Below are 15,026 nucleotides of genomic sequence, written 5' to 3'. Positions count from 1 at the left end.
GCAGAGGAAAACAGAATGAAAGACAAGCACCAAGCATGACAAATATAAGAATGAACCTCAACGAAGCAGAACTACTACAGGAAACAACAGCAACAACAAAATTTAAATAAAGAGATTCAAGGGAATATCACATTTGTTTAAAAAAAATAAAGGAACTAGTTTCAATGAGAAGAAGCAATCACAGTACGTGGAGATAAGAAAGCGTTCAGTCAAGAAAAGAAAGAGAATGTAATAGATGGGCTGAATAGCAGAATAAACATAGCTACAGACTAAATTCGGAACATGGAAAATCAAGCTGGGTGGGGGGTTCTCACTGCAAAGAGGAAAGAGTAGGAAGTTATGAGAAAACATGAAACAAGGACTAAATCCAGAAATTCAAAACTGTGTTTAAAAGGGTGCTGGGCGCCTGGGTGGCTCAGTCGGTTGAACGTCTGACTCTTGATTTCAGCTCAGGTCATGACCCCAAGGTTGTGGGATCGAGCCTGGTGTAGGGCTCCACGCTGAGGATGGAGCCTGCTTGAGATTCCCTTTCTCTCCTTCTGCTCCTCTCCCTGCTCACACTCTCTCTTTCGAAAAAGAAAAAAAAATTAAATTAATCTTTTAAATAAATAAATTAAGGTTGCTGAAGGAGAAAATAGAAACAGGGGAGGGAACAATCAAAGAGGTGATGGAAGGAAGATGGCAATCTTCTAATTATGAAAACTCCACCAAGTGCTGTGTGGGATCACGTTTTTACATTTATTTTTATTTTTTTACTTTAAAAACATTTTAAGTGATCTCTACACCCAACATGGGGCTCCAACTCACAACCCCGAGATCAAGAGTCACGTGCTCTTCTGACTGAGCCAGCAGCCAGGCACCTCAATAACTTTTTTTTTTAATTACATCTAGACACATTCTGGTGAAATTTCAGAACTCCAAGGAGAAAATCCCAGAAGCCTCTAAACGAAGAGAAAAAAGTCACCTACAAAAGCACAAGTAAAGTCAGACTTGTACCAGCAATGCTAAAGACGGATGGCGATATCTTCAAGAAAATAGCTTTGGAGTCCATAATTCTAAGAGCAAGATACAAAGATTTTTGCACACTGAAGCCCATACATCACCTATGGAAAAAATTACTTATGGGCATAATCTAGCATGATGAAAGGAAAGCAAAAAGGAGGCTCGCATGGGACTCCAGAAAGAGTGGCTAAGGAATCCATAAGCAAAAGAAAAGAGGAAGATAGTTTAAAAAAATTTTTTTAATTAACCATTTGACTGTTTCACTCAAAAGAGTGTCTTTTAAGTAGTAGATGTTTAATGATATTGATCATATTTCCTTTGTTATGGGTTGAATCCAATGGTAGTTTCTACAGTGAATAATATTTATACATAATCATAACAAAGTAAAGGTTGTTTTTTTGGTTTTCCATGTATGGAGTCATTTCTTGAAAAGAATGAAGACTTAATTATACTTACAGAATAGAATGTAAATGTTATAAACCTTTTCTATGTAAAAATAATGGCTCCAAAATTTAAGACAGGGAGAAAAATAAAAGGCTAAAGCAATGTCTTAATCTCCTTATACTTCATGGCAGAGAGTCAATAAAGTCTGTTTAGAGATAATGAATCAAGAGTTAAATACATGTCATATTATTAAAATTATCGTGGCAAGCAGTAGAGGAATTAACACGAGAACGGTTAATACAGGGCTGTCTCTGGGAAGTGGGGCTCAGGGAGGGATACTTGTATTTCTAACATTTTATTATTTTCAAGTTGTAAAATTATGCATGATGATTTTTTACCATCTTTTCTGTGTTCCCTCTTCTCTACACCCACACCCACACCCACACCCATGTACATATATATATATATACACACACACACACACACACATACATATTTCGGTTCAAAGACCTTACCCTTCGGGCCATGCAGAGCCACTGAATACTCTTAAAGCAGAAAGTCACATATGAAACTTGAAATAGTCCTTTAGGAACATTACTCTACTGAATTGCAGAGGGGCCTGGGACAGACGGCCTGGCATGAGGGAACCTAGTTAGCAGGTGATTCACTGCATCTTCAAGTACCTAGTATGCTTACGTCCTCGTCTCCCACTTGGTACTTACGTCACACTGCCTGCAAATAAGGAAGGTCTTGAACAATTACATACCTACATACATACCACAACTCGGCCACTTCTCGGCACCAGCATTTCCAGCTTTCACTGTCAAATCTTTGTTCTCTTGCCCTCTCTCTTCCTCCCCACTTTAGACCTACCCTTTCTTTGAAGGCTCATTCGAGTTTTGATTCCTGCAGGAAGCCTTTTCCAACTTGCCCTACCTTTTAGAGAGGGTTACAAAGACAGACGGATCTCAAGTCTGCATTCAGAAAATAAAAACAAAGAGATAGATTGTCTTCTATGAAGATCATAAATGAGCTTGATAAAGATACCTGAAAGGTAAAGAGCAAAGACTGTTCTCTGTGGCACCTCAGCACCTCGGATAATGTAATAAACCATCGAATGGCCCTTTACTTGCTACAATTTATCCATTGGGTCAAACACTTATAGAAGTAGGAGCACCCCGGTGGCTCAGTCGGTTAAGCTTCTGACTCTTGATTTTGGCTCAGGTCATGATCTCAAGGCTTGTGAGTTCGAGCCCTGCATTGGGCTCTACACTGTCAGTGTGGAGCCTGCTTGAGATTCTCTCTCTCCCTCTGCCCTCCTCAGCTCCCTCTCTCTCTCAAAAAATAAATAAGCTAAAAAAAAATTTAAATACATTCAGAAGTAGTGTTAAAAGACATACACCCAAACGACTGTTTTCCCAAGTGACCAGGGCTTGTCTCTCACCTGATATATTGATTCTCGGCTGGAAATTTGTTTTATTAAAAATTTGGTATCCTCTTGACTTTTGACATAACCTTTTGTAATACTATACATCAAGTGGAGGCGCTTTTTGATCTGGACATCGACAATATTTATCAGTAGTGGTATTATTATCTGGAACAGTGAAGAGAAAAAAAAAAAAAAAAAAAAGCCTGAACATTTGATGAGGAAAAGCACCCTCCACGGTGGGCATTCTCAAAGTGTCATCTGAGGGAGCAGCGGGCACTACCCAGAGTCTTGTCAGAAATGCAAATTCTCAGGTCTTCCTCTAGACCCTCTGAACCAGAAACTCCGGGGCTGGGCTCAGAAATCTGTCCTAACCAGTTCTCCAGGTGAGTCTATCTATGCGCACTCAAGTTTAAGAGCCACTCTTCAAAGGAATGAAAGGTCAATGCATACCTGGTGAGGGAAGTCCTCACCACTGCCTTTACCCCCCATTCTCCACACCCCCAGATTTCAGGGGACAAGCGGTCTCCTAACCTGCATGATAGTCACCGACTAAATCAATCATCCCTCTGCCCCTCAGTTTCTTAACTTGCAAGATAAGGAACAGTGGGTATTAAAGATACTTCTCAGCTCTAAATTTCTCAAATCCTAAGCTGAAACAAGAGAGTGTGGTGATTGAACAGAATGCGTTTTTTGTTTTGTTTTGTTTTTAATGTTTATTGATTTCTGAGAGAGAGAGAGACAGAGCATGAGTCGGGGAGGGGCAGAGAGAGAGGGAGACACAGAATCCGAAGCAGGCTCCAGGCTCTAAGCTGTCAGCACAGAGCCTGACACAGGGCTTGAACTCACAGACTATGAGATCGTGACCTGAGCCGAAGTCAGAGGCTTAACCGAGTGAGCCACCCAAGTGCCCTGAACAGAATGGGGTTTTAAATATAAACCTTCCTAGGCTCAAGGACCGGCTCTACTATTCATTAGCCCTGTGACCTTCAGCAAGTTACTTGCAACCTTGAGGACTCAGTCTCCTCATCTGTAAGATGAGGATAATAATACTTAAGTACCCAAAGTCCAACTGAGCTGCTCCTCAAAAACCAACGCAGTCAAGGGGTGCCTGGAGGGCTCAGTCCGTTGAGCGCACAACTTCGGCTCAGATCATGATCTCGTGGTTCGTGAGCTCGAGCCCCACGTCAGGTTCTGTGCTGAAAGCTCAGAGCCTGGAGCCTGCTTCAGATTCTCACTCTCTCCCTCTCTGTTCCTCCCGACTTGCGTGCTCTCTCTCAAAAATAAACAAACTTAAAAAAATAAAAGAATGCAGTCAATTACAGAGAGAGTCACATCAGACTGCAGGGCAGATGGTGAGGAACCAAGTAACAAAGGAGGAACATGAGAAGAAGAAAAGAACATCATAGCAAAGGAATTATAAGAGCAGAGAAAGAAGAGACTTTTAGCCACTCTGATAGTTGTGTAACTTTGGGCAGAGGGAGAGATAGAAGAGGATTTTTACTAAGTTTCATTCTGTGATGCACTAATCCCCCCATGAGCTGTTCCTAACAGGATTTAAAGTAAAAATCTCCATCATTCTTCCAAGCCTTCCAATACAGGTTTCTTTTGAAAGCCACATTGTGCTGAGGACTGGCTATTAGAGCACCTGACTTTATATAGTGGTAACACCTACTTCACGGAGTTATTGCAATCGTTTAATTAGATCACGTACGTACAGTTCTTTGCACACTTCCTGGAACATAGTAAGTGCTCAAGAGAAAAAGTTGATCCTGATTATATTAATTCCTTAAATATACTTCATTGAGATTTGTCAAGTGTGCTGGACAGAAGCAGCAACTGGTTCATACTCTGAATAGATTTGACTTGTACAATAACACATCTTTAAATCTTTACTTCCCTCAGAGAGACATTTCCACAAAGTATTACTTCCACGGTGATTGTTTTACCTTCATCTGCATACAGTCACTGTATAAAAATGGATGACATAAGGAAACTTCTCCCTTCCATTAAAAAAATTTTTTTTAATATTTATTTTATTTTTGAGAGAGTGAGACAGAGTGTGAACAGGGGAAGGACAGAGAGAGAGGGAGACACAGAATCTGAAGCAGGCTCCAGGCTCCGAGCTGTCAGCACAGAGCCCGACACGGGCCCTGAACTCAGGAACCATGAGATCATAACCTAAGTTGAAGTTGGACGCTTAACTGACTGAACCACACCCAGCCACCCCTCTCCCTTCCATTTTAAGACTTAGCCTCATGCTACATATCCTGATTTCTAGAATAGTCTGTGTTCCAGTGGGGTTATACCTTAGGTGGGCACTTGGCTGTAAACTCAGTCATAGAGCAAAATCACGAATAATCAAAATTACCACTTAAAGCAGCTTTTGTATATACAACTCTGTGTAATAACTCTTATGAACGCCGAGGCTTGGTAACATTGACACAGAATCAAGGAAGGAATAGAAAATAAAGTCTACAAGTGCAAGTCTGAGCATTCAAACAATTCTGTCTTTAAGAGGACTACTAAATTTCTTGGAGAATGGGAACTACATGGAGGAGATTAATGAATGCCTTTTTCACCAGGGTTTACAGCAGGTTTTGAAAAAAATATTAATCTTTTATAACTTCAGTACATTCCAGTAAACTCACTTGACAGGATAAGAATTCAACCACTCAAAAAAAAAAAAAATACAGTGGCAAGCAAAACCATCTAAAGTTCCCAAGTTAAGGGGTGCCTGGGTGGCTCAGTCGGTTAAGCGTCCAACTCTTGATTTCCGCTCAGGTCATGAGTTCATGGTTTGTGGGATCGAGCCCTGTGCCCGGCTCTATGCTCAAAGTGCAGAGCCTACTTGGGATTCTCTCTCTCCCTCTCTCTCTCTCTGCTCCTCCCCTGTTCTCTCTTTCTCAAAATTAATTAATTCATTTAAAAAATAAAAAGGTAAAGCTCCCAAGTTAAAAGCTGTATAAGACAACTCCATTGGAAAGAAAGATGGGAGGTTTAGGAGCTGAGACTGGAAATCTGAAAATCTACCTTCAGAATCAAAACCAGAAGCATAGAAAGAAGGACTAATATCTGTTGCAGAGATTGAAGGCCACAGTAAAATCAAATTCCATAGGCGGTATGCTATATAGACATGGGCTGCAGAGAAAATAACTTTCATGCTTCTGCACAGTTAGGGATCTATGAGCAAATTTTACTAAAGCTTGGAGAATTTGTTTCTGGGTCACCCTGCTTTAAGTGGCACCACCATTTTCATTCATTCACTCAACAAATATCTATTAAGAACTCACTACATGCTAGGTACCATTCTAGAACCGGACGTTACATCAGTGACCAAAATGAAGATCCCTACCTTGTGGAGAGTACACACAACATACAGTACAAAGGTAATGAGTGCTATGAGGAAAAGCTAAACCTTAAGCAGGTACAAGAGCATCAGAAACATGGGGTGGAGAGCTGGCTGGGGTGGGGAGGCAGGATGCCATTTTACACAGACTGGTTAGGGGAGCCTCTGTGAGAAGATGAGAAAGTGAACCATACAGACACCTGTAGAGACAGCATTCCAAGTAAAGAGAGCTCCTTCTCGGGGTGCCTGGGTGGCTTGGTTGGTTAAGCGTCCAACTTTGGCTCAGGTCATGATCTCACGGTGTGTGAGTTCAAGCCCCGCGTCGGGCTCTGTGCTGACCGCTCAGAGCCTGGAGCCTGTTTCAGATTCTGTGTCTCCCTCTCTCTCTGCCCCTCCCCTGTTCATGCTCTGTCTCTCTCTGTCTCAAAAATAAATAAACGTTAAAAAATTAAAAAAAAAAAAAGAGAGAGAGCTCCTTCTCTGTTTCCTTCAAGATAATGAGGTTTGTTAACACATCTAACAAACAGTGTAGGACAAAAACCCCAATATTTAGAAATGTGACATTTTACCTTGATGAGAGGAATAAACCTAAGTATTCTGAAATATCCTAGTATTACTGTAACCTGAATAAGAACAAAATTGTCTTGTCTCAATTTGACAAAGTATATACAAAAGATATCAATGATTCCAAGGAGCATGATAAAAAAGTCCAAAGTATTCCAATATTCACGAAAATATTTCCTTTTCAAAATTATTATCTATTTGGAAAACAAAGAGAACGTATGTTATTTCATAGCACCTATACAGTGATGTATACAGTGATGGATCTTTGACATTAACAGTTAAATCCTCAACTACAAGTGAGTTACATTCCAAAAGTTGAGTTTTAAGTTATTCATTTAGAATTTCAGAAAAATTATTTTTAATCTCCAACATCAGAAATTATAATTTGATTCAAAATATAATCTATAATGAAGTTGAAGTGCCAAAAACAAGCAGTTAAAAACAGCAGTAAACAGAGTTTTTGCAATACTATTAATAATAAAGTATGAAAACACTGGTGCTGACAAATGATCTTTGAAGCATTTATCCTAAAAAATGGTTCTTATCTTATGACAAGGACCTAGCAAACCAAGTTGGGTTTATCCCCTTATTTATTTTTTGCATATGACAAAAATAGATTAAAAATATCTGAATTATTCTTTTTATTGGATACATTTCTATTTTAAACAGTACCTTCAGTGCTGATTGAAATATATATAAAAATACAAAATAGTAGTTTATTGACATAAGTGCTGACACATTTAACTCTCTTGCCATTGGCCATAGATGCACTATCATGGGATAAATGTATATTAATGTTATAACATGTCCTGCATATTCAAATTCTTCTGAAAATACAATGTGATATACAAAAAGCAGAAATTTATTATTTCTGAAAAAAAGAGACCAAATACAATGTTAGATCACTTTAAAAATATAACAATTAAGATCTGAAGTTCAACATTTGTTTTAACAAATCATTAACATTAACTTGAAGAAGAGTACACAAACATAAAATAAATAAGCAAAAACCTAAAGCATACTTTCTATACACAATAATCATAATAGAAAAAGATAAAAAATATAGTTCTTACTAATTTATATCAGGATGGGGAGGATTTTTTAAAATCAAAGCTAATAGTACATAGGAAACAAGGCAAAGATTCAGACATCAAAAGCAAGAAACAAATAAATTTAGAGAAAAACATCAGCATCATTTAAAATAAGAACAGGAAAAAATATTTTATTCAGTAATTATAATGTCATTTTGTTTTTGTTTTTTTCAATCCATCCTAAGTAGAGCCCAAGAAAAATAGGTTACCTGGATATATGTCAAGACCTTAGGATTTGAATTTCTTATATTTCTCTTCAAACTTAATGGAAAAAAAATTTTTTAATCATCAGAATTTGTTATGAAATGTATGTCAATGCCCACTTAAAATTTAGTAGCATTAATATTTCTGGCATTTCTCATGTTGACATCTTTCGTTAGTAGAAAAACCTGTCTTCCTGCTCTAAAAAGTATGTAAGTTCACAACTTATATACTAAAGGGAAAACTTTACACAAGTTCAGTGAAATCTGTATCTTGTGACTGTTTGGTTACAGCTATTGTTGGTAAATTGGTTACGGCTATTATTAAGGCCATGTTGTGTTTTTCCTAGTAATGGACATCAACAGAGCCACCCCTTGGCACAGATGAAACTGAGAGGAAGTTACAGACCATGAGTTTGCTCTTTCTCTCCCCTGATCACTGTTATACCCAGAAGAATACCAGAAGGATGTGAAAGCAGTCCAGTTTGTAACATGACCTTTAGACATGGCAGTTAACCCTTAAAGAGTCCAAATGTGACCATTCTTTTATTCTTCTCTCTACCTACTCTCTAATAAAGATATCAGCAAAGTTGCCAAAACAGAGTGGGGAAAGAGAAGCAAGAACTCTGCTCCATCACCACTCAATCAATAAGAGTTGACCATACTATTAGTTGATTTTTCTTAATAAGGAAAATCAATGTAATCAATGCTGACAATGTAGAAAAGGTTATATTTTTGTCTATTGCTATTACGGTTTATAATACTTACCCATATAGAATAAGAAGTGCCTTATCTTTATGATATTCCAAAAAAGTTAACATGTTTTTAAACTTCATAAGCCAACTTCTAGCTCTTACGTAAGTTGAAACATCGTAAATACTCATGAATCTAACAGAGAAAAATATACACGTATGTTATAATAAAAGTCAAGTGCTGGAGGTACCTGGGTGGCTCAGTTGGTTAAGCACCCAACTGTTGATTTTGGCTCAGGTCATGATCTCATGGTTTGTGAGTTCGAGCCCCATGTGGGGCTCTGGGCTGGCAGTGTAGAACCTGCTTGGGATTCTCTGTCTCCCTCTCTCTCTGCCCCTCCCCTGCTTGTGCTCTCCCTCTCTCTCAAAATAAATAAATAAACTTAAAAATATTTTTTTAAATGCACCATCCTGAGCCTCTGTATCCATCCACCTACCCACTCATGGTCACGGTACAGGAAACTCTTCCTGCCTCTGTTCATTGAACCATGCTTGGCTTGAGGTAGCACATAATTAAAGCTTCTCCAGACCAATTTTTTGGGGTCTAGAATCAAGCCCTCCTTTGTCATGCCTTGCCTAACCCAAGCCTCCCCAAGGCCCTGAAGGCTCTACCCTTTCCAAACTTTAGGAACTGATGTTAGATCTCCCAGATAGGTTACCAGACTCCTGAAATGTTAACTATCACCCAGACAGAATTTCCTATCGTTGTTGCCCCCACAAGCTTTGTCTTAGATCATCCATTAGCTAATTTGTACCAGGACTGTGACCAGATATTGACATATCTCTCAGGCACCTGAGTTTTTCCCACTAGATTTAACTCCATCAGTGGGGTCAGTTCCTTCAAGACTTGCTCCACCTGAGAAAGCAGCCTAATGACAGGCTCCAGGCTTCCCTACCTACCCTACCCAGTAACTTAGCAAATATGATAGAAAGATGGGATAATCATAATAGTATCTGAAACTACATAAGTTCCATTTATGGCTCCCCTAGTCTCTTATCTAATTACACTTCTTCCAGAATCTCCTAATGTCACCAAAGTTATTAACCTTCAGGGGAAAAAAAGGTAAACAAGTAGAATAAGGGGATGGATAGATAGATGGATGGACAGATAGATGAGGATAGGTGAGATAAATTGATCAACCTGGACATTTAACTCTCAGCTTTTAAATTTTATTTATCCATATACCCATTGGATTTTGGAAATAACAATTTAAGAAATATTATACTTACTTTCCTTGGATGGGGCAATAGCTTTTGGTTGCACCGATCAATATCCGGGCTGCCTCTACACTGAGGGTTCCATCATTACACTGTTTTTCAAAGCTACTCTAAACATACAATTTTAAATAAATATTACAAAGGACCAAAACATAATGGTAATATACTCTACTTGACCTTTACATAGCCGTCACTATTATTATTACATTCATTATAGAAAAATATACTTTTAGCAAAAATCTCCTGTAGCAGGAAATAAATTCCATTCAATTTAAATATTTACTAAATATTCATTTTTTGCAAAGTAATATCCTGGATGTAATAAAAGATACAAAGTTTCCTAGCTTCAGAAACTCAAAATCTACACAACTCAAAGAGTTTTCCTCAGTAGTATAAATAGTATCACAGTGTCATCTTTCTACAGCAGGATAGTACAAAGTATTAATTCAAAGGTTAACTAATCATCTCAACCTCTTAAGGAACTACAAGGAGAGAAAAGTGAATTGTGTTCTTTTTTTCCCCTTTTTGCCAGGTTTATTGCAATATAATTGACACATATTGTATAAGTTTAAGGTGCACAATGTAATGATTTGACACATGCATACATATTGCAGAAAATGTTTACCACAATAAGATTAGTTAACACATTCATCCCTCACATAATTACAATTTGTGTGTGTGTGACTGTGTGTGATGTAAGATCCACTCTCTTAGCAACTTTCAAGTATGTAATACAGAATTGTATAGTCACCATCCTGTATATTAGAGCCCCAAAACTTATTCATCTTATAACTGAAAGTGTGTACATTTTAACACCTCCTTCATTTCCCCCACCTTCCAGCCCTGGAAACCACCATTTCACTCTGTTTCTATGAGTTTGGCTTTTTTTTTTTTTTTTTTTTTTCCAGATTCCACACACAAGTGAAATCATATACTATTTGTCTTTCTCTGTCTATTTTACATAGCATAATGCCTTCAAGGTCCATTCATATGTTCACAAATGGCAGGATTTCCTTCTGTTCTATGATTGAATAATATTCCATTAGATATAGATAAATAGATAATAGATAGATACATAAACATTTTCTTTATTCATCCATCAATGGACACTTAGGTTGTTTTCATGTCTTGGCTATTGTAAATAATGCTGAAAGAAACATGAGAGCCCAGAGAGCTCTTTGAGATCCTATTATCATTTCCTTCTGACATATACCCTGAGTGAGGTTGCTGGAATATACAGGAGTTATGAATGGCTAAAATCAAAACTACAGTGAGGTTGCTTATCTTAAAAACAAAACAAAACAAAACAAAAAAAAAAACAACTCTCAGTTTCATTGATTTTTTTTCTGTTGTCTTTCTTGTCCTATTTCATTTATTTCTGCTTAAATATTTATTATTTCCTTCTTCCTACTAACTTTATGAAAATGGGCCCAAAGAACAAATTCTTCTTTTCCTGATGTGTAAAGTTAGGTTATTTGAGATCTTTCTTTTTTCTTAATGTAGGCATCTATCACTATAAATTTCCCTCTTAGAGCTGCTTTTGCTGCATCCTATAAGGTTTGCTATGTTGTGTTTTCATTTTCATTTGTCTCAAGATATTTTCTGATTTCCCTTTTGATTTCTTCTTTGACCCACTGGTTTTTCAGGAATGTGTTATCTAATTTCCATATTTTTGTGAATTTTTCAGTTTTCTTCCTGTTATTGATTTCTAGTTTTATACCATTTATACTATTTTATACCATTGATTTCTAGTTTTATACCAACTTTATAATGATATAAAGGAAATATACTTGACATAATTTCAATCTTCTTAGATTTGGTAAGGCTTGCTTTGTGACCCAACATATGATCTATCCTGGAGAAATTTCCCAAACAAATTTGAGCATGGAAACTTTTTGTTGTTGTTGTTATGCAGTTCCTATCAACATTCTGTGGATCAGAGCAAATGTTTTTTGGAACTCACTTAGGAAAATGCTGTGGGACCTGATGAGCCATTGTAGGGTTTTAAGCAGGAAGGTGGTATAGTCCTATTTGTCTTTTGGATAAATCCCCGTGATTTGACCGCAGAAAAATTGGAGGTAGAGAGATCAGTTGAAGCTTATTATTCAGGAAAGAGGTTATAATTTCCTAAATTAATAGACACAAGAATGGAAAGGGGCATATTTGACAAATATTTAGAAGGTAAGAATGATAGAGCTTGGAGAGGGAGAGAGAAAGAGGACTGACCTGAGTGATCACATAAGGTAATGAGCCCGTTCACTGAGACTAGGAATACAAGAGCCAGTTTGAGATGAGTTCAATGTGGATTTAGGTGCCAGCGATATGTCTAGGAAATGTCTAGCCACAGTTGAACTTATGAGTATAAAGAGATGGTGGTGAGAGTTTGGGAAGGAAGAATATAGATTTGAGGAACATCTGTGGATAGCATTGAAATGAGCGTAGCTAAGGAAAAAGAAGGAGAGATTACAAGGGAAGAATGATGGACAGAGTTAGCTGTTCTGAGGAAAACATTAAACATTAATCATGCTCTGAGGAAAACATTAAAGAGATAAAAAGAAAGAGAGGAGCTCATGAAAGAGACCAAAAAGGAAAGGGGTCACAAAAACAGGGAGGAATGCCGCTAGAGGGCACTCTCAGGAAAGCCATTAAAGGACAACATGGAGTGGGCTACTACATGGGATTGTTGGCTTAAAAAAGTAAATGTGGTAGGTCATTATAGAAACAGCCCCAACGTATCCATGCCTTCCTGTGTCCATGCCCCTTTGCAACTGACGCTACTGCTTCTCCTAAGAGATGGAGTCCACTTCTTCACTCATTGACTCTGGCTAGCTTTGTGATTTGCTTTAACTAATAGAATGGGAGTAAAAATGATGATATTCAAGTTCCAAAACACAGGATTTAGAGGCCTTGCAGCTTCTCCGCTCACCCTGTTGGAACCCAGAGACCACCATGCTGTGAAGAAGCCCAGTCCACTCTACTGCAAGATAGAAAGAAGGCCATATGGAAGACCACCAAAGTGCTCTGAAAGGCAAACAGCATCAACTGCCAAATTGGTGAATGAGGACATTCACAACCCCACTGAACTATGAGATGACCACAGACACATGAGTGCTCCCAGCCAAGATCAATGACAGAATCATCCAGATTGCCAACCCACAGAACTGTGAGAAATAATAAATCATTGTTTTAAGCCAGTAAGTTCGGGGGCATTTTGATATACAGCAAAGGCTAGCCAAAACAGAAGCCAGTACCAATTATTCAAAGCCTACATAACAAAGGCTAAAACATTAGCTTTAGGACTTGGGGGTGAGTAGAGTGAGAGAACAGTACAAAAACTGGTATTGGAGGTGGGAGGGAGGAAGCTGTGCTACCAAGAGGCACCACAATGGGCAATACTGTCACCTGAGGACACTGCGAAGGTGGAAAATGAGCCCAAATAACTTATGAATCTGGCTGCTAAGAACATTTCTAGACTTCTAACATTCTAGAAATATTAAAACTATCAACTTTTAAATTTTTAAATTTTTTTTTATTATTTGAGAGAAAGAGAGAGAGAGAGAGAGAGAGAGTATGAGCAGAGGAGAGGGGCAGAGGAAGAGAGAAAGAATCTTAAGCTGGCTCGACCCTCAGTGCAGAGCCTGACGCAGGGCTCAATCCCACAACCCTGGGATCGTGACCTGAGCCCAAATCAAGAGTCAGACATTCAACGCACTGAGCTAACCCAGGCACCCCTAAAACTATCAACTTTTAAACCTACTTATGATAAAGTATGGGAAGAGCTAGGGAAAGCAAAGAGAAACAATTCAATCTGCAGCAGAAATTAGCAAAAAGACTCCACGATTTGCCAGGTTGAAAACTAAATTTGTTTCTCATTGCAGTCTTTTCAGCTGGCAAAAGATCTAAAAGTAAAGATCAAATCTAGTGTGCTGACAGTAAAATATGGCCTCAGGTTCCAGATCAAATCAAGATCAAAGACTCTTTGTTAAGACCACTGAAAGACTAAAAGTTGGTACTCAGTCTATCTTCTCAAGCAGACCAAAGGCTTTCTCCAACTCTTATGACATATGGCCTATCTGAAAAGGAATTGTGGAGTGGAGTGGACTATAATCAGATTGATTGAAAATACACAAGTTTTTAAGTAAATTGTACCAGGTTGGACGAAAAGAGACAGAAACTATTCTAGATGAATAGAAACCTCCCAAGTTTCTACTGACAGAAATCAGACTGAGAAGGCCAGTCAGTTACAAACATAGATTATTTTCTATGGAAATGTAAAGAATGAGGTGCACTGGTTCCTATGCCCAGTGGGATTTCATAATTGCCATGGACCAGTGATTAATCAGTACTTCCTGTTCTTCCCCTTCTTGAACAGAAGTGTCTGTTGATCAGCACTAAATGGAGAGGGGGTGGGGGACAGATAACGTGTTTCTTAGTTCATAGGTCTCTAGATCAAGAGGAATAATACTTAAGGAGATACAACTAAGGAACCTCAGCATACCTAGACCAAATGCAGATCATGAGATACTAGACTTTGAATCTAATGCCATAATAAGATGAAGCTTGGTATAGGGGGTGCAGGGGGGTGTGTCTTAGAAAAGGATGAGTGTATTTTGTTTATAGGAGGCATATGAATATTTGTGGCCAGTGAGCACAGTGTAGTACATTAAATATGGTTATACCCTAATTCTTTTTTCCTTTTCTCCTTTTCTTCTTTTTCTTACAATTATATGAGAAGATGGATGTTAGCTAAACCCATCGTGGTAATCTTTTCACAATATATGTAAATCAAACCATCACAACTCTATGCATTAAACTTATACAGCAATGTATGCCAATTATTACTCAATAAAACTTGGTTGGGGGAAGCATACAAGAAAAAACAAACAAAAATATGGTCACAATTCTTTGCATCTCCTACCATTGAGAGTTTGAGTCTATTGCCCCCACCCTTTTAAATTAACATTTATTTACAAGTCTGGTAGTAGGGTACTGACTCTTGGCTGTGTGCCTCAGTTTACTTTTATGCAGCCTCTCATTCTT

At 38.1% G+C, this 15,026-nt stretch overlaps 1 protein-coding gene across 1 annotated transcript in view; it reads right to left on the bottom strand.

The window, feature by feature from the left end:
* SLC9C2 (solute carrier family 9 member C2 (putative)) overlaps positions 1–15,026 on the bottom strand; it is an 84,320-nt gene that overhangs the window by 27,689 nt on the left and 41,605 nt on the right. Inside the window, exons 14-18 of the mRNA XM_053909275.1 lie at positions 9,999–10,096; positions 8,785–8,904; positions 7,398–7,596; positions 6,731–6,919; positions 2,831–2,980 (exon numbers count right to left, since the gene is read on the bottom strand). Coding sequence (XP_053765250.1) covers positions 2,831–2,980; positions 6,731–6,919; positions 7,398–7,596; positions 8,785–8,904; positions 9,999–10,096 — 756 coding nt within the window. The remainder of the gene's footprint in view (positions 1–2,830; positions 2,981–6,730; positions 6,920–7,397; positions 7,597–8,784; positions 8,905–9,998; positions 10,097–15,026) is intronic.

The sequence above is a fragment of the Panthera pardus genome, unplaced genomic scaffold (assembly GCF_024362965.1).
Source record: "Panthera pardus isolate Hobbes unplaced genomic scaffold, ASM2436296v1 HiC_scaffold_21, whole genome shotgun sequence".
In the NCBI taxonomy this organism is placed as follows: Eukaryota; Metazoa; Chordata; class Mammalia; order Carnivora; family Felidae; genus Panthera; species Panthera pardus.
This window is presented reverse-complemented; position numbering and strand designations above follow the sequence as displayed.